General features: G+C 46.3%; 1 protein-coding gene across 1 annotated transcript in view; it reads left to right on the forward strand.

The window, feature by feature from the left end:
* The window catches only part of LOC137857532 (mucin-5AC-like), a 63,179-nt gene extending 45,462 nt beyond the window's left edge, over positions 1 to 17,717 (forward strand). Inside the window, exons 30-40 of the mRNA XM_068684175.1 lie at positions 1,386 to 10,996; positions 12,137 to 12,301; positions 12,505 to 12,755; positions 13,208 to 13,390; positions 14,114 to 14,157; positions 14,978 to 15,134; positions 15,279 to 15,377; positions 15,739 to 15,861; positions 16,198 to 16,243; positions 16,653 to 16,764; positions 17,047 to 17,717. Of these exons, the coding sequence (XP_068540276.1) occupies positions 1,386 to 10,996; positions 12,137 to 12,301; positions 12,505 to 12,755; positions 13,208 to 13,390; positions 14,114 to 14,157; positions 14,978 to 15,134; positions 15,279 to 15,377; positions 15,739 to 15,861; positions 16,198 to 16,243; positions 16,653 to 16,764; positions 17,047 to 17,260 (11,005 nt within the window). The 3' untranslated portion in view covers positions 17,261 to 17,717. The remainder of the gene's footprint in view (positions 1 to 1,385; positions 10,997 to 12,136; positions 12,302 to 12,504; positions 12,756 to 13,207; positions 13,391 to 14,113; positions 14,158 to 14,977; positions 15,135 to 15,278; positions 15,378 to 15,738; positions 15,862 to 16,197; positions 16,244 to 16,652; positions 16,765 to 17,046) is intronic.
* The last annotated feature ends 1,983 nt before the right edge of the window (positions 17,718 to 19,700 follow it).

The raw sequence follows: 19,700 nt of genomic DNA on the forward strand, positions 1-19,700 counted from the left end.
GATGGAACTGGATGGTGTTTCAGTGCAACATGTGATGTCAATGGAACAATAAACAGAAGTATCTTTAGATGTGGCATCTCAACAACAACCCCATTTACATTTTCTACAAGTCAGCCCACAACTACTACTTCAGGTATGCATCAACACTCTTTAAAATAACTGAAAAATCTCTGGAAGGGATTAAAACTTGCCTGAAAGGCAGAGCCTTGTCATCAGTTAATGGCACACACTTTTACTTGAAACTATTGACTTCTGCTGGAAGAATTTCCAATTCAACCATTTCAGCTGGCCAGCATCTGATGCTTTTTAGACCATAATCAAGGATGTAGAAATGTATAGCATTTCTTACAAAGTCAGTCTCCACTGTTTCACCATGTTTTTTCCAGTGGAAAAACAACAGAGCTTATTAGCTATTGCACTCTGGAGAATCTCCTCACTTCCCTGCAAATAAAAAAAAAAATTCTAAACCGAAGTCTGAACACACAAAAGACAGTGAGAACCATTTTAAAAATTACTGACCATATTAGCACAAAATGAAGATAAGAAATTTGGTTTCAATGTATACTCAAATTCTTTAAAACCATTCTTTGAAACCACCCTAATTGTTAATCTTTAACGATTATCGTATTCCTGCAATGCGCTTCTACATTATTCCTGTAGTTAACTCATTGTACTGGCCATCTAATTCTGAAACATTGAGAAATATTTCAAGTAAATTATACAATACTACAACAAGAACTGTACAATTAAATATAAGTTTTCTATTAAGCAGATGTAACGTTGGTGTGGAGAAAGTGGTACATATTCCATATGCTTATTTTCATAATGTTAAGAATATGAGAATAAATTTTATTAAAATAGGAAGAAACTATGTATATATTTTCTCATAAATATTTAATATGTTTATTACATAAGCTGTATAAACTAATATAAACTATTATATGACCCTAAACTATCAGTTTATATTAGCAGTTCACAAATATGTGACATGTTGTAATACTAAAATAAGTAGAAAAATCATTAACCTGTAAAAATATTTTACATTATGCGTGGTTATGTAGCTAGGCATAAATAACTAGAGATAATAGTAAGAAAAATAAAAAATCCTCTTAATTCTATTGTAACAGACATGAGATCCCATTTTCTTATCTATCAACATTCCACATAACCCGTGTTACATTAACTATATTTAAATACAATTTTAAAATGTCAGATTAAATACAGCTAGAAAAAAAATACAGAGATGAGATGGAAACCTACCTTAGAAATAAAGCTCAAAACTGTCAAAGAAAGTTTATTAAAATTAAAATATTATATGAACATATATACTATTATGCAAAACATTAAAATATATGAAAATAAATAATTAATTACTGTCACTTCAGTAACAGAAAACAAGACTTACATTTCTTCTTTTTAATTACAGAAATCACAACCACAACACCAGTGACAACTGTATGTGTGAAGAATGTATGTGAATGGTCAGAATGGTATGATAGCACACAGCCTAAAACCGGAGAGGACAGTGGAGACTATGAAAATTATGAAAATCTAAAAAACAATGGATACAGTGTTTGTAAAAACCCAAGTGCAGTTCAATGCAGAGCAGAAGAACACCCAGATAAAGAACTAAAATATCTTGATCAAATAGTAGAATGCAGTCAAACCGGAGGATTGATATGCAATAACAAAGACCAAAAATCTAAGCAATGCTATAACTACAATATCAGAATACTATGCTGTAGTTATAAACCATGTTCAGAAATACAAACAACTACTGCTATAGAAACACCATTTACAATACAAACAAAAACACAACCAACAACTACACGAAAAACAGAACCTCAAAAATCGGACATAACAACATTAACAACGAAAGTCACAAATATATCAGAAAGCACAACCACACCAAAAGAACCAACCACAACTAGCAGTAGAGCAACCACCATCAAGACATATCCCTCTGTCACAACAGGCACAACCACTATCATCAACACACCAACAGAGCCCATCACACCCAACAGCAGTACCAGCACCATCAAGACCTCCGTCCCTCTGACAGAAGGCACGAGCACCACCACCACCACACCTACCAGCAGTGCCATCACCATAAAGACCTCTCCCCCTGAAACAAAAGGCAGCACCACCATCACACCCACCCCTTCCTCTACACTACCCGAGCCGACAACGCCAACCAGTGCTGGCACCACGGTTGTGATCAAGACCAGTGTCCCTCCGACACCGGGCACGACCATCCTCAGCACATCCACAGCACCCACCTCACCCACCAGCAGTAAAAGCAGACCCACGACCACTGCAGAAATGACCACAACGTCCTTCACAACGTCCATTCCGGTCGAAACGTCCACTGCGGCGACACCTACTCCAGCATCTCCCACTACCGCCTCTACGCTTCCCCAGTCAACGCTGACGACCACCACCAGCACCACCGTGATCAGCACGACCCCCACCTCCCTGGCACAGAGCACAACCACATTCACAGCCCCAAGCAATGCCAGCAGCGCCAAGACCTCCACCCCCGTGACAGTGCCCACAACCACCATCATTTCCACACCAACAGAGCCCATCACACCCAACAGCAGTGCCAGCACCATCAAGACCTCTCCCCCTGGGACAGAGCCCACAACCACCATCATTTCCACACCAACGGAGCCCATCACACCCAACAGCAGTGCCAGCACCATCAACACCTCTCCCCCTGAAACAAAAGGCACCACCACCATCACACCAACAGCGTCCACCTCACCCAGTGTTACCGCCAGCACCTCCACCAGAACTGGTGGGTGCCACGAGCGCTGTGCCTGGACTCAGTGGTTTGACGTGGACTCCCCAGAACAAGGTAGCGACGATGGAGACATAGAGACGTTTGCAAGCATCAGAGCCGCTGGATTTGAAGTGTGCATCAACCCACGGGACATCAACTGCCGTGCTGAAAACTACCCCAACAGGAGCCTGGAGAGCCTGGGCCAGGTACTGGAGTGCAGCGTCGAAAAAGGCCTTGTGTGCAGAAACAAGGATCAGATCAGCAAGTACCCCATGTGCTACAACTACCAGGTCAGTATGCTGTGCTGTGACCGCAAATACTGTCTGAATACGCCAAGCACCACGCCAAGCTCTACAGCTAAGCCCACTCCCACAGAAACCTCCACTGAGACAACCCAGACTCCCGCACCACCCCCCCCTTCCTCTACACTACCCGAGCCGACAACGCCAACCAGTGCTGGCACCACGGTTGTGATCAAGACCAGTGTCCCTCCGACACCGGGCACGACCATCCTCAGCACATCCACAGCGCCCACCTCACCCACCAGCAGTAAAAGCAGACCCACGACCACTGCAGAAATGACCACAACGTCCTCCACAACGTCCATTCCGGTCGAAACGTCCACTGCGGCAACACCTACTCCAGCATCTCCCACTACCGCCTCTACGCTTCCCCAGTCAACGCTGACGACCACCACCAGCACCACGGTGATCAGCACGACCCCCACCTCCCTGGCACAGAGCACAACCACATTCACAGCCCCAAGCAGTGCCAGCAGCGCCAAGACCTCCACCCCCATGACAGTGCCCACAACCACCATCATTTCCACACCAACAGAGCCCATCACACCCAACAGCAGTGCCAGCACCATCAAGACCTCTCCCCCTGGGACAGAGCCCACAACCACCATCATTTCCACACCAACGGAGCCCATCACACCCAACAGCAATGCCAGCACCATCAACACCTCTCCCCCTGAAACAAAAGGCACCACCACCATCACACCAACAGCATCCACCTCACCCACCAGTACCGGCAGAACCACCGCCACCACTGGCAGGTGCCCCGAGCGCTGTGCCTGGACTCAGTGGTTTGACGTGGACTCCCCAGGACAAGGTAGTGACGATGGAGACATAGAGACGTTTGCAAGCATCAGAGCCGCTGGATTTGAAGTGTGCATCAACCCACAGGACATCAACTGCCGTGCTGAAAACTACCCCAACAGGAGCCTGGAGAGCCTGGGCCAGGTACTGGAGTGCAGCGTCGAAAAAGGCCTTGTGTGCAGAAACAAGGATCAGATCAGCAAGTACCCCATGTGCTTCAACTACCAGGTCAGTATGCTGTGCTGTGACCGCAAACACTGTACGACAACAGCAAGCACCATGCCAAGCTCTTCAGCTAAGCCCACTCCCACAGAAACCTCCACTGAGACAACCCAGACTCCCGCACCACCCCCCCCTTCCTCTACACTACCCGAGCCGACAACGCCAACCAGTGCTGGCACCACGGTTGTGATCAAGACCAGTGTCCCTCCGACACCGGGCACGACCATCCTCAGCACATCCACAGCGCCCACCTCACCCACCAGCAGTAAAAGCAGACCCACGACCACTGCAGAAATGACCACAACGTCCTCCACAACGTCCATTCCGGTCGAAACGTCCACTGCGGCAACACCTACTCCAGCATCTCCCACTACCGCCTCTACGCTTCCCCAGTCAACGCTGACGACCACCACCAGCACCACGGTGATCAGCACGACCCCAACCTCCCTGGCACAGAGCACAACCACATTCACAGCCCCAAGCAGTGCCAGCAGCGCCAAGACGTCCACCCCCGTGACAGTGCCCACAACCACCATCATTTCCACACCAACAGAGCCCATCACACCCAACAGCAGTGCCAGCACCATCAAGACCTCTCCCCCTGGGACAGAGCCCACAACCACCATCATTTCCACACCAACGGAGCCCATCACACCCAACAGCAGTGCCAGCACCATCAACACCTCTCCCCCTGAAACAAAAGGCACCACCACCATCACACCAACAGCGTCCACCTCACCCACCAGTACCGGCAGAACCACCGCCACCACTGGCAGGTGCCCCGAGCGCTGTGCCTGGACTCAGTGGTTTGACGTGGACTCCCCAGGACAAGGTAGTGACGATGGAGACATAGAGACGTTTGCAAGCATCAGAGCCGCTGGATTTGAAGTGTGCATCAACCCACGGGACATCAACTGCCGTGCTGAAAACTACCCCAACAGGAGCCTGGAGAGCCTGGGCCAGGTACTGGAGTGCAGCATCGAAAAAGGCCTTGTGTGCAGAAACAAGGATCAGATCAGCAAGTACCCCATGTGCTACAACTACCAGGTCAGTATGCTGTGCTGTGACCGCAAATACTGTCTGAATACGCCAAGCACCACGCCAAGCTCTACAGCTAAGCCCACTCCCACAGAAACCTCCACTGAGACAACCCAGACTCCCGCACCACCCCCCCATTCCTCTACACTACCCGAGCCGACAACGCCAACCAGTGCTGGCACCACGGTTGTGATCAAGACCAGTGTCCCTCCGACACCGGGCACGACCATCCTCAGCACATCCACAGCGCCCACCTCACCCACCAGCAGTAAAAGCAGACCCACGACCACTGCAGAAATGACCACAACGTCCTCCACAACGTCCATTCCGGTCGAAACGTCCACTGCGGCAACACCTACTCCAGCATCTCCCACTACCGCCTCTACGCTTCCCCAGTCAACGCTGACGACCACCACCAGCACCACGGTGATCAGCACGACCCCCACCTCCCTGGCACAGAGCACAACCACATTCACAGCCCCAAGCAGTGCCAGCAGCGCCAAGACCTCCACCCCCGTGACAGTGCCCACAACCACCATCATTTCCACACCAACAGAGCCCATCACACCCAACAGCAGTGCCAGCACCATCAAGACCTCTCCCCCTGGGACAGAGCCCACAACCACCATCATTTCCACACCAACGGAGCCCATCACACCCAACAGCAGTGCCAGCACCATCAACACCTCTCCCCCTGAAACAAAAGGCACCACCACCATCACACCAACAGCGTCCACCTCACCCACCAGTACCGCCAGCACCACCGCCACCACTGGCAGGTGCCCCGAGCGCTGTGCCTGGACTCAGTGGTTTGACGTGGACTCCCCAGGACAAGGTAGTGACGATGGAGACATAGAGACGTTTGCAAGCATCAGAGCCGCTGGATTTGAAGTGTGCATCAACCCACGGGACATCAACTGCCGTGCTGAAAACTACCCCAACAGGAGCCTGGAGAGCCTGGGCCAGGTACTGGAGTGCAGCATCGAAAAAGGCCTTGTGTGCAGAAACAAGGATCAGATCAGCAAGTACCCCATGTGCTACAACTACCAGGTCAGTATGCTGTGCTGTGACCGCAAATACTGTCTGAATACGCCAAGCACCACGCCAAGCTCTACAGCTAAGCCCACTCCCACAGAAACCTCCACTGAGACAACCCAGACTCCCGCACCACCCCCCCCTTCCTCTACACTACCCGAGCCGACAACGCCAACCAGTGCTGGCACCACGGTTGTGATCAAGACCAGTGTCCCTCCGACACCGGGCACGACCATCCTCAGCACATCCACAGCGCCCACCTCACCCACCAGCAGTAAAAGCAGACCCACGACCACTGCAGAAATGACCACAACGTCCTCCACAACGTCCATTCCGGTCGAAACGTCCACTGCGGCAACACCTACTCCAGCATCTCCCACTACCGCCTCTACGCTTCCCCAGTCAACGCTGACGACCACCACCAGCACCACGGTGATCAGCACGACCCCAACCTCCCTGGCACAGAGCACAACCACATTCACAGCCCCAAGCAGTGCCAGCAGCGCCAAGACGTCCACCCCCGTGACAGTGCCCACAACCACCATCATTTCCACACCAACAGAGCCCATCACACCCAACAGCAGTGCCAGCACCATCAAGACCTCTCCCCCTGGGACAGTGCCCACAACCACCATCATTTCCACACCAACAGAGCCCATCACACCCAACAGCAGTGCCAGCACCATCAAGACCTCTCCCCCTGAAACAAAAGGCACCACCACCATCACACCAACAGCATCCACCTCACCCACCAGTACCACCAGCACCTCCGCCACCACTGTCAGCTGCCACGAGCGCTGTGCCTGGACTCAGTGGTTTGACGTGGACTCCCCAGGACAAGGTAGTGACGATGGAGACATAGAGACGTTTGCAAGCATCAGAGCCGCTGGATTTGAAGTGTGCATCAACCCACAGGACATCAACTGCCGTGCTGAAAACTACCCCAACAGGAGCCTGGAGAGCCTGGGCCAGGTACTGGAGTGCAGCGTCGAAAAAGGCCTTGTGTGCAGAAACAAGGATCAGATCAGCAAGTACCCCATGTGCTACAACTACCAGGTCAGTATGCTGTGCTGTGACCGCAAACACTGTACGACAACAGCAGGCACCATGCCAAGCTCTTCAGCTAAGCCCACTCCCACAGAAACCTCCACTGAGACAACCCAGACTCCCGCACCACCCCCCCCTTCCTCTACACTACCCGAGCAGACAACGCCAACCAGTGCTGGCACCACGGTTGTGATCAAGACCAGTGTCCCTCCGACACCGGGCACGACCATCCTCAGCACATCCACAGCGCCCACCTCACCCACCAGCAGTAAAAGCAGACCCACGACCACTGCAGAAATGACCACAACGTCCTCCACAACGTCCATTCCGGTCGAAACGTCCACTGCGGCAACACCTACTCCAGCATCTCCCACTACCGCCTCTACGCTTCCCCAGTCAACGCTGACGACCACCACCAGCACCACGGTGATCAGCACGACCCCCACCTCCCTGGCACAGAGCACAACCACATTCACAGCCCCAAGCAGTGCCAGCAGCGCCAAGACCTCCACCCCCGTGACAGTGCCCACAACCACCATCATTTCCACACCAACAGAGCCCATCACACCCAACAGCAGTGCCAGCACCATCAAGACCTCTCCCCCTGGGACAGAGCCCACAACCACCATCATTTCCACACCAACGGAGCCCATCACACCCAACAGCAGTGCCAGCACCATCAACACCTCTCCCCCTGAAACAAAAGGCACCACCACCATCACACCAACAGCGTCCACCTCACCCACCAGTACCGGCAGAACCACCGCCACCACTGGCAGGTGCCCCGAGCGCTGTGCCTGGACTCAGTGGTTTGACGTGGACTCCCCAGGACAAGGTAGTGACGATGGAGACATAGAGACGTTTGCAAGCATCAGAGCCGCTGGATTTGAAGTGTGCATCAACCCACGGGACATCAACTGCCGTGCTGAAAACTACCCCAACAGGAGCCTGGAGAGCCTGGGCCAGGTACTGGAGTGCAGCGTCGAAAAAGGCCTTGTGTGCAGAAACAAGGATCAGATCAGCAAGTACCCCATGTGCTACAACTACCAGGTCAGTATGCTGTGCTGTGACCGCAAATACTGTCTGAATACGCCAAGCACCACGCCAAGCTCTACAGCTAAGCCCACTCCCACAGAAACCTCCACTGAGACAACCCAGACTCCCGCACCACCCCCCCTTTCCTCTACACTACCCGAGCCGACAACGCCAACCAGTGCTGGCACCACGGTTGTGATCAAGACCAGTGTCCCTCCGACACCGGGCACGACCATCCTCAGCACATCCACAGCGCCCACCTCACCCACCAGCAGTAAAAGCAGACCCACGACCACTGCAGAAATGACCACAACGTCCTCCACAACGTCCATTCCGGTCGAAACGTCCACTGCGGCAACACCTACTCCAGCATCTCCCACTACCGCCTCTACGCTTCCCCAGTCAACGCTGACGACCACCACCAGCACCACGGTGATCAGCACGACCCCCACCTCCCTGGCACAGAGCACAACCACATTCACAGCCCCAAGCAGTGCCAGCAGCGCCAAGACCTCCACCCCCGTGACAGTGCCCACAACCACCATCATTTCCACACCAACGGAGCCCATCACACCCAACAGCAGTGCCAGCACCATCAAGACCTCTCCCCCTGGGACAGAGCCCACAACCACCATCATTTCCACACCAACGGAGCCCATCACACCCAACAGCAGTGCCAGCACCATCAACACCTCTCCCCCTGAAACAAAAGGCACCACCACCATCACACCAACAGCGTCCACCTCACCCACCAGTACCGGCAGAACCACCGCCACCACTGGCAGCTGCCCCGAGCGCTGTGCCTGGACTCAGTGGTTTGACGTGGACTCCCCAGGACAAGGTAGTGACGATGGAGACATAGAGACGTTTGCAAGCATCAGAGCCGCTGGATTTGAAGTGTGCATCAACCCACAGGACATCAACTGCCGTGCTGAAAACTACCCCAACAGGAGCCTGGAGAGCCTGGGCCAGGTACTGGAGTGCAGCGTCGAAATAGGCCTTGTGTGCAGAAACAAGGATCAGATCAGCAAGTACCCCATGTGCTTCAACTACCAGGTCAGTATGCTGTGCTGTGACCGCAAACACTGTACGACAACACCAAGCACCACGCCAAGCTCTACAGCTAAGCCCACTCCCACAGAAACCTCCACTGAGACAACCCAGACTCCCGCACCACCCACCCCTTCCTCTACACTACCCGAGCCGACAACGCCAACCAGTGCTGGCACCACCGTTGTGATCAAGACCAGTGTCCCTCCGACACCGGGCACGACCATCCTCAGCACATCCACAGCGCCCACCTCACCCACCAGCAGTAAAAGCAGACTCACGACCACTACAGAAATGACCACAACGTCCTCCACAACGTCCATTCCGGTCGAAACGTCCACTGCGGCGACACCTACTCCAGCATCTCCCACTACCGCCTCTACGCTTCCCCAGTCAACGCTGACGACCACCACCAGCACCACGGTGATCAGCACAACCCCCACCTCCCTGGCACAGAGCACAACAACATTCACAGCCCCAAGCAGTGCCAGCAGCGCCAAGACCTCCACCCCCGTGACAGTGCCCACAACCACCATCATTTCCACACCAACAGAGCCCATCACACCCAACAGCAGTGCCAGCACCATCAAGACCTCTCCCCCTGAAACAAAAGGCACCACCACCATCACACCAACAGCGTCCACCACACCCAGTGTTACCACCAGCACCTCCGCCACCACTGGTGGGTGCCACGAGCGCTGTGCCTGGACTCAGTGGTTTGACGTGGACTCCCCAGGACAAGGTAGTGACGATGGAGACATAGAGACGTTTGCAAGCATCAGAGCCGCTGGATTTGAAGTGTGCATCAACCCACAGGACATCAACTGCCGTGCTGAAAACTACCCCAACAGGAGCCTGGAGAGCCTGGGCCAGGTACTGGAGTGCAGCGTCGAAAAAGGCCTTGTGTGCAGAAACAAGGATCAGATCAGCAAGTACCCCATGTGCTTCAACTACCAGGTCAGTATGCTGTGCTGTGACCGCAAACACTGTACGACAACACCAAGCACCACGCCAAGCTCTACAGCTAAGCCCACTCCCACAGAAACCTCCACTGAGACAACCCAGACTCCCGCACCACCCACCCCTTCCTCTACACTACCCGAGCCGACAACGCCAACCAGTGCTGGCACCACCGTTGTGATCAAGACCAGTGTCCCTCCGACACCGGGCACGACCATCCTCAGCACATCCACAGCGCCCACCTCACCCACCAGCAGTAAAAGCAGACCCACGACCACTGCAGAAATGACCACAACATCCTCCACAACGTCCATTCCGGTCGAAACGTCCACTGCGGCGACACCTACTCCAGCATCTCCCACTACCGCCTCTACGCTTCCCCAGTCAACGCTGACGACCACCACCAGCACCACGGTGATCAGCACGACTCCCACCTCCCTGGCACAGAGCACAACCACATTCACAGCCCCAAGCAGTGCCAGCAGCGCCAAGACCTCCACCCCCGTGACAGTGCCCACAACCACACCAACAGAGCCCATCACACCCAACAGCAGTGCCAGCACCATCAAGACCTCTCCCCCTGAAACAAAAGGCACCACCACCATCACACCAACAGTGTCCACCTCACCCAGTGGTACCACCAGCACCTCTTTTTCTTCTACCAATCGAAGTACCACATCCTCTATTTTTTCCACTAGTTTTACCACCACTGGTAGCCCAGGTATGTCACTGTCAATCTCTCTTATTTTTGGAAGATCTTAGACTGTTATAAGAGCATTGCTATCATTATCACCAAGTTTAATGTGCTGGTTTCTCAGTCAGGATTACATACTGGGGGACGAACTCATTGAGAGCATAATTCAGAGAGGGACTTGGGGGTTCTGGTGGTCAAAAGTCTTGCCACGAGCCAGCAGTTTGTGTTTGGAGTCCATAAGGCCAACTGCATTCTGGGCTACGTCAAAAGTGTTGTGACCAGCCAGTTGAGGAAGATTATTGGCCCCTGTACTCTGCCCTCATGAGGCCCCACCTGGAATACTGCATCCAGGTTTGGGGCCCCCAGCACAAGAAAGATGGGACCCTTTAGAGTGAGTCCAGAGAAGGGCCACAAAGATTATCAGTGGGCCTATAAAGAGATGCTGAGAGAGCTGGGGATGTTCAGCCTGAAGAAGAGAAGACTCTGGGGAGACCTCATCACAGCCTTTGAGTACTTAAAAAGTATGGAGAAGAACTCTTCACGCAGGTAGATAATGATAGGACAAGGGGGAATAGTTTTAAACTAAAAGAGGATAGATTTAGACAAGAGAAGGAAATTCTTCACTGTAAGGGTGGTGAGGCACTGGCACAGGCTGCACAGAGAAACTGTGGATGCCCCATCCCTGGAGGTGCTCAAGGCCAGGCTGGATAGCCAATCTGATCTAGTGGCTTTGATAATACTTATCCTCAGCCAGGGTAAACATGAGGAATCAAGCACAGGGTAATAGGGAATATAAGGTTATGGTATACTGTGTGTTCCTGCTTGTAGGACACCCGCCATTGCAATCGCAAGTACAATAGCTTCACAGAAGAACACGTCTGAAAAAAATTATTGAGATTTTTCTTACAATTGTGACAGTGGTGACTCTGAAACTTCTGAAAACATTAGAGCCAAAGATTTTAACATTTACAAAATCCAGATGATACTTGGTGTAGAGTTGTAATATATCTCTCATCTCCATTTAACAAAAGCGGGTCAAATAGAGGAATGCAACCAAACATTGCCTTTAGTTACCTGAATATTGAACAGTCCCCTGCAGTATGGTGGAATTATTTGAACCAAAACCTGTGCTGTGCTATGAACTAAACTATGTTTTGTGCTTAACAGTATCTACATCTGGTACCTCACAGTCAAGTCACGTAACAACAAGCACTTCTGCGATTTTCAGTTCTTCCCTCACCACACCTTTCACAACAGAAGCAAGTACAATTGTTACATTAAGCAGACCAACTCCATGTTTTTGTCACGTCTCTGGTGCTTTTTTTTCTCCTGGTGAGTTTCTTACTTTATGGTTGTAAAAATTTTCATAAGCAATATGAATCCTTAATAGTGTATTCAATTACAGACAACTACTCAAGATCACCCATAGATCTTTTAATAGATATATTTTTCACTATTTACTTTGTATTTTCACTTTTTTTTTTCCTAAGTCATTTCATTGCTCTTTTAATTTCTCCTTCATCTTTTCTCTACAGGGGAAGTTGTATACAACAAAACAGATAGGGCTGGATGTAGTTTTTATTCGCTTTGCAGCAATGAATGCGAAATTGCCCCATTTCAAGGGCCATGTCCTCCAACAACTCCTTTAACTTCAGAGTCCTCAAAAACAACAACACAAGCCTCCTCATCCACAGAACACATATTTTCTTCTGTCTCACCAACCACAGCAACATCCCTCACAACTGCAACAGAAAGAAACTGTACTGATGTCAGTCCTCCACGAAAGGTGGTTACTGTTATTTTTTCTAATATATGACCTTTGCAAAAACTGCCCAGTGTCTGTCTTCTATTAGCCAATTCAAATCATGTGTTATTTCAGTAACAAAGGTGGTCATGTTACAAATGGCCTTATAGCACTTAAAACTGGCACCATTAGGCTTTTAAATCCCCTGGAGGTGGAAAAGCTCACTAATATCATGGCAGAGACTTTTTAAAATAAAAGATTAAAGTGTCATGGCAGTAAGTAGACCTGCTATGAAAATGTTAGAATGGCCTTCCTTCTACAGAGAAGAGAGAATTCCATGATTGTTCTCAGCTTGCCTGCTCTTAAGGCCTGAAATCATATGCTAACAAATTTCTAATCTGAAATCCTTACCAATCGTGAGAGTCTAACGCAGGTTGACCCAGAATAATTAGAGTGAAAGACCACTTAAGAATAAATTATTTATGTATTTTCAGCCTGGAGAGAAATGGACAAGTGAATGCCAGGACTGTGAATGTAACCCACTCAATTCTACTGTGCAATGTCAGCCACGCCTATGCCAAATAGTTCAGACACCAATTTGTGAGATAGGATTTGTTTCCACACCTGTATTACCATCAGAAGACCCATGTTGTCCTAAATATGAATGCAGTAAGTATTAAAAATACATATGCATGCACCAAGCTACACACTGTGGGAAATAACACTTGCGCTGCTGTTAATATCTAAGCAGGTTCTATATATATGTAATGTTAACAGCAAAATCTGTTAAATTGTTCTCACTCAGTGAACACACATCAATTTTTTGCTAAATATGCGTTAGAAGTTCATCTTAAAACAACACATTATATTCAATGAAGTCTCCTGAGAATTGGAGACTTCGGGTGGAAGAGCAGGATAATACTCTGACCCTACATGTATTTGATGTACCTCAAGTCTCTCTGTATCTGGCTATTAAGGTTATTAATGTATTTTACGTTATTAGTATAATATTGAATCACATTAATATTGGCCTAACTATAGCTAAACAAAGATGAATAAACATAAGGATGAGCCAGCAGACAGCTTTATATTTAACTGCTAAAGTAGGTAACATGAAACAACAAAGTGAATCATAGTCAGTAACTGAAGCACAAAAAAACATAATTACACATGCTATTGTAGAACACGGATGAAAAATTAACAATCCAGTGTGTATATATGTTTATATATGTATATTTTTTATAAATGAAACAAAACCAAAAGATAACCATAATTTAAGCCTGAAGCAGGGAGATCAAGTTTTCCATAATCTCTGAGTTTTTAACAAACCTTGATAACATCTTGACTTCTCTGAAAATCTCACAACTTAAGTTTACTTTGAATTTTTTGTTGTTTTTCAGAACAAATACCCAACATCTGTGTGGTCAATAGAACAATGTATACGGTAAGAACGTGATATTTACAATGCCCTATTAACAGAACTGAAATGTACACCCTTTCCACCACAAAAGCCCTTGAGAAAATTATTTTCCCAATTCATTTCATGTCATTCCATCCTTAACTCTAAACTGAATGTGTTTTTTTCTTTTTCTAATGTCAAAACCAAAACTGTCCCAGAAGAGTTCCTCAAGACAGAGTGTAAAACAAGAGTGTGCCATTAAAAAAAAAAAAAAAAAAAAAAAAAAAATCCACAACTAGTTTTTTTGTTTTTTTTTTGCAGAGGATCTAATGCATCACCTGAGCTCAGCCATTATTTGAAATAAGCACTGAAAGCCTTCAAAAATAAAGCCAGGATTTTTGCTTTAATTGATATGTAAATATTTTGCTGAAATTGGTACCTACGTCTTTTTCAAAATTTAAACAGCAGCACCACAGCCTTGTGGGAATGCATTTTAAAAAGACTAAAATCCACCTGTAAATTTGTATCACTGCTTATGTATGTATCTCCAATTATTTTAATCTCCATTTGTAAGTTATAATTGTTTTATAACCTCTGAAAATGTCTTATATGAGAAAAAAAATCTTAAATGGAGCATTGAAAAACTGGTAAAATACTGAGGTCATACAAACCGGTCATACCTGCATTTTATTACTTTTTTTATATCACTTTTTTAGATTCCTCCTAATGTTTTCTGGTAAAGCATAAAATCAAACAATTCTGTGTTCAAAGAGAATTGAGAAACTCATGTTTCCATTTCAGCAACCATTAATGGTACACAACAGTGCTCTCAATCCTGCCAGTAAATTATAAGGACACTGTTTAGATTTAATGTTGTTCCCATCCCCTCTCTCTTCCAGCCTGGAACGTCCATACCAATTGATTCATGTAAGAATTGTACCTGCAGTTCTGAAAAGGATCCAGTGACTAGTGCCAATATTGTGCAGTGTGAACCAGTGCAATGTGAAACATCTTGCCCACTGGTGAGTTCTGATTCTCTAGGATGTCCCATCAGCCCTCAATTTAATAATTTAATAAGACTATTCAATTCAATTTAATTACTCAATAAGACTAGAATTAGCCATCAACAACTCAACATACTTTCTCTTTCATCTCTATGCGAGTAGGGTCATGAATATAAGATTGAGGATGGAGACTGCTGTGGGAAGTGTGTTGAAGTAGCTTGCAAAATCAAACTAAGTAACAACACTATTCAAGTGCTCAACGTAAGTATTCTATTCAATTTCATATCTCAATTTCATATCTCAATTAATCAATATGTCCCTGCCTAGTAAGAATCTGTTTAACATTGAAATTACTCTGAGAACTACACAGTTTTCTGAAGATTCACTTGGAAAAAGAATTCTTGATATTTGCGATTAACTGAGTAATGGTAACTATTTAGATCTAGGATTTCAGCTTTTAAGCAAGCCAGCTTGCAAAATTTGGCTTTTCCCATTTACCGCTTGAAAGAACTTCAGATGCATCTCAGAGTCATTGAAGTGTGAGACCTTAATCAGCTAGACATTTTTGAAGTAACCATACTATACTTGATCTCAATGGATTTTTTTTCTCTTCAAATCATAGGTTGATGAGACTCTGCCACTTGATCTCTGCAACTACTACAAATGTGAAAAAATTGAAGATCAATATGTTACAGTCCAAACTAAAAGAGTGTGCCCTGAATTCGATCCAACAGAGTGTGATCCTGTAAGTTTTGATCAATTCTTCATGTATCAAATGCAGCTTAAAAGCTCAAAGGGGGCAGGGAAGAAAGAAAGAATGCAACAAATCACTTTCATTAAAGTTGCAGAATGAAATTAATTTTGCTGTAACAATACTATTGAGAGAAACATACTATTTTTATGTGAGCCTACAAGGATTCAAGACTTCTGTGGTGTGGACTCAGCCAGTAAGACACCCATGGTTTCGCTCTGTTCATCACAGAGGAGCCTTCTTCCTAGTATTAGTAATGTTAACTGGTATTCATACTCCTGATTGTCATCCATGCTTTAACACAAATCCTCCTTCTTTATTTCTGCAAAGGATGAAACAGAGACTACTCCTGATGGCTGCTGCAAGATATGTAAACGTAAGTAATACTGTGTTCATGTTTTCTACTTCTGAACAGCTATATTCAACTTCTGTCTATATTCAGGTGGAAGGAAGGATTCATCACTCCCCCAGTTTTCACTTATTCTATTTATCAAGACCCTTTGTTTCAGTTTCTTCAAAAGGAAAAAGCAAATGTTTGCCTGATATTGAATACCACAACTCAAGCCACCGATGCTCAAGCCTCAGCACTATCTTCCAAATACACTGTACAGCTGAGATCAAAGAATAACTTGAAATCCCTAAACACATTACACAGTATCCCCTACCGTTGCATACTGTACATATATTCTCAATAATAAGACCTCATGCACAGTGAAGTTGTTTAAGCATGTAGTTCTAAACTGGAGGTTTGAAGCATCTGTTTATTTTTTTCTGTTCTTCTGAAGCTACAAACTGCAAAGTTTACAGCACAAAAACAGTGATCCGACATGAAGACTGTGAATCTTCTGAACCTGTTGAGCTGGCCTCTTGTCAAGGGACTTGTCCTGGCTCCTCTGTGTAAGTTCCCAAAAAAATAATTTAGCATCCCTTTAGCTTCATTTGTAGTGTGGTTTCTGTTAACTTAATCACAGAATAGCAACAAAGTTAACATGTTCACAATTCCATTGAGTAGAATCATACTCAGTTAAAGAACAGTTTTGCTATTGAAAATATAAGTTATTAAAAATCACAGTCATAGGGTAGTGAGGGAGGGGAGTATGTGTGAAAAAAGTCACTACGGGGTTCTTGGGTGTTGATTTTTAATGAGAATATATGCCTTCTTTTTCTGGAAAAATGCAGGTATTCTTTTGAAGCAAACCAGATGCAACATGAATGTAGTTGCTGCCAGGAGTTCAGCAGCCAAACAAGAGAGGTGACCCTGACTTGCCAAAATGGAACAAGCATAAATTATAACTATGTCTATGTGGAACAGTGCCAGTGTATGAATGCATGCACTTCACAGATCTCTCAAATAGATGATTACCAATCAAAAATCAGTGAAAAACTGACATGATCATTGCCAAAAGAAAACAGAGCCTAGGGAAGCTAGAATCACATCTTCCTGAAAAATAACCTGCACTTCTTCTTTAACTGATACTATTTCAGTTTGTTATCTTTTATCTTACTTTTTTTTTTTTTTGTGAAAACAGGTTTTTGTTTTGTTTTGTTTTATTTAAATGATACAGTTTTAAAGGTGAAAAATAAATGACCATGTAAAATATCTTGCTGTACATTATGGAAATAGGTCAGTATGTATCAGTGCGATCACAGATCACAAAATTGACTTTCTACAAAAAGACTAAAAGGGCTCTAAAAATAAAACCAGGAAACAGTGTAGCTACATTGCACTTAACTCTTGTGACTAGAGAAAGTTTTATTGGATAGCATTTTCATGGATGTAATGCTCTTGACAGACATCACACAGTGACAGAGAAAAGACTGTTTTGCTGTTCATTTTGTCTCTTATTTGATCAATAAAACTTTCAGCATTTTTCAAATGCATGAGTGGTGACTTTGATACTTGTGTTCACTATCTAAATGATGGGAAGTTAATGACAGCAGAGTTCTCTTTTTTTGTTGTTGGTGGTGGTTTTATAAGATCAGATTGGTGTAATCTCAGTTTCCTGTATTATCTAAAAGTTTTTGAATGGATTTACACTAGAGAGAAATGTGGCTGCATTTTCCCACAGCAGTTCATCATGTTCACCTGCACTGTTTGGAGCATTTACCATACCAGTATCTGTTACAACACAAAGCCTGATATCTAACCCAAAGGCTTGGCTGAAAAACAAAGGAGGAACTGATTGATCAAATAATTACACATTTTATACGTGTTTATTTAGTAGTGGAATTCAATCCCTGAATGAAATCAGTAGCACCCTCTCTATTGGCCTTCTCAGGCAGGACCTGATCTCATATTGGGATTATACAGAGGGAGGCTATACATTTTAGCATTGAACTCCATATCATAAGTACAGAGTTTGCCAGACCCACAGCGGGAGCAAAGGCTTCAAGCAGGGTTACTACCTATGACAGCAGAGCAGACAGTACTTCCTGCGCCTTCTCTGATAAGGCGACTTGTCATTGGGAACAGGGGCTGGAGCCAGACCAGCCCTGCTCTGCCTGTTCCACAATTTCACCACTGCATTCTCAGACTCTGAACCCCAGGTATCACTCTGAGGAGACATCAGAAGAGCAACTGGGGGTGTCAAGCAGTTTGACAGCTTCCATGCAGCTTTCCCTATCTCTGGCTTCCGCAGTGTTTAGAGCTTTGGGCATATCATGACAGGAACAAAGTGAGCCTGCTGGAATCTAGAACTGTGGTGGCATGCATAACCAGCACACCTGCCATGGGAGGGCTTGCTGTAAGAGGCATTCACATACACCGGCCATGTGAAACCTGGCATTATAATGCTGAGCTAGCAATCAAAATTTGGGTTGGGCAAATCAATGCCTGCAGAGTTCACAGGTCACTGGGTGCAGAACTCAAAATCCCAGGACAGTAACATTAAAAAAAAAAAAAATCTAAACACTTCTGAAACTGCCTTTGAGCTCAGACTGAAACCAGTGAAATTTGGGTGCATTTCCCCTTCCTCTCCACCTCCCTAATCCCTATACTCCAGGTGTTTAGTACCATGTTCACAGTTTACAAAGCTTCCTTAACTTTTCCTGGGCTGCTGGTTTTCCTGAACTGTCTTAGTACTGTGTTAGCACATTAATAGGACGTTCCAGTTCGAGTCTTAAGCTGACCTCTAATGGTCATTTACTTTTCTAAGAACTAACACAGGACCTATTTCCTTAATTCTACTGGGGACATTAAGCTTCACAGAGCATCTTCATCCATCAGAGATCAGTAACAGTAGCAGTTAAAAATATTTTAATTGAATGTAAACTATGGAAGATGTAGAGGTTATTCCTCAAAGCTGGATACCAAATGAGATCTCACTGGGGTCCTCAATGGGAACATACCACATTCATGGGGGAAAAAAAAAAACAAACAAAAAAAAACCATAATTGACAGGTCAGAAAATATGAGTGTAGTTCAGGTGTGGTGTTTTGTGTTTTTGTTTGTTTGTTGTACTTTAAAACCAGTCCTTTGGAAAATGCTAGAGACCACTGAATTTTGTCTGATGTCCTTAAAATACAGTTTCTCATTTTTTAAGGGAATTTTCTCCTCTTGATATTCCCACATTATGCGTTCTCTTCAAAGTTTGCTTGGGACTCGGAGAAGAATTGAGAAATAGGAAAATTCACCATAATAAATGGAAGCTGTTCTCAGTTTACAGCATCAATTAAATTTCATCTAGTCTTTTAAATTATTTTTAGTCTATTTGGCTATTTTCTAGTCCTCCATCTGACTGAACATTGTCAATAGTTTCTATTTTGGAAAGCCTAGAGCAAGCATAAGTAATCAACGTGGAAGGCAAAGGGCCTTATAATTGAATGCTGTGCAA

Source organism: Anas acuta, chromosome 5, assembly GCF_963932015.1.
Source record: "Anas acuta chromosome 5, bAnaAcu1.1, whole genome shotgun sequence".
NCBI lineage: Eukaryota > Metazoa > Chordata > Aves > Anseriformes > Anatidae > Anas > Anas acuta.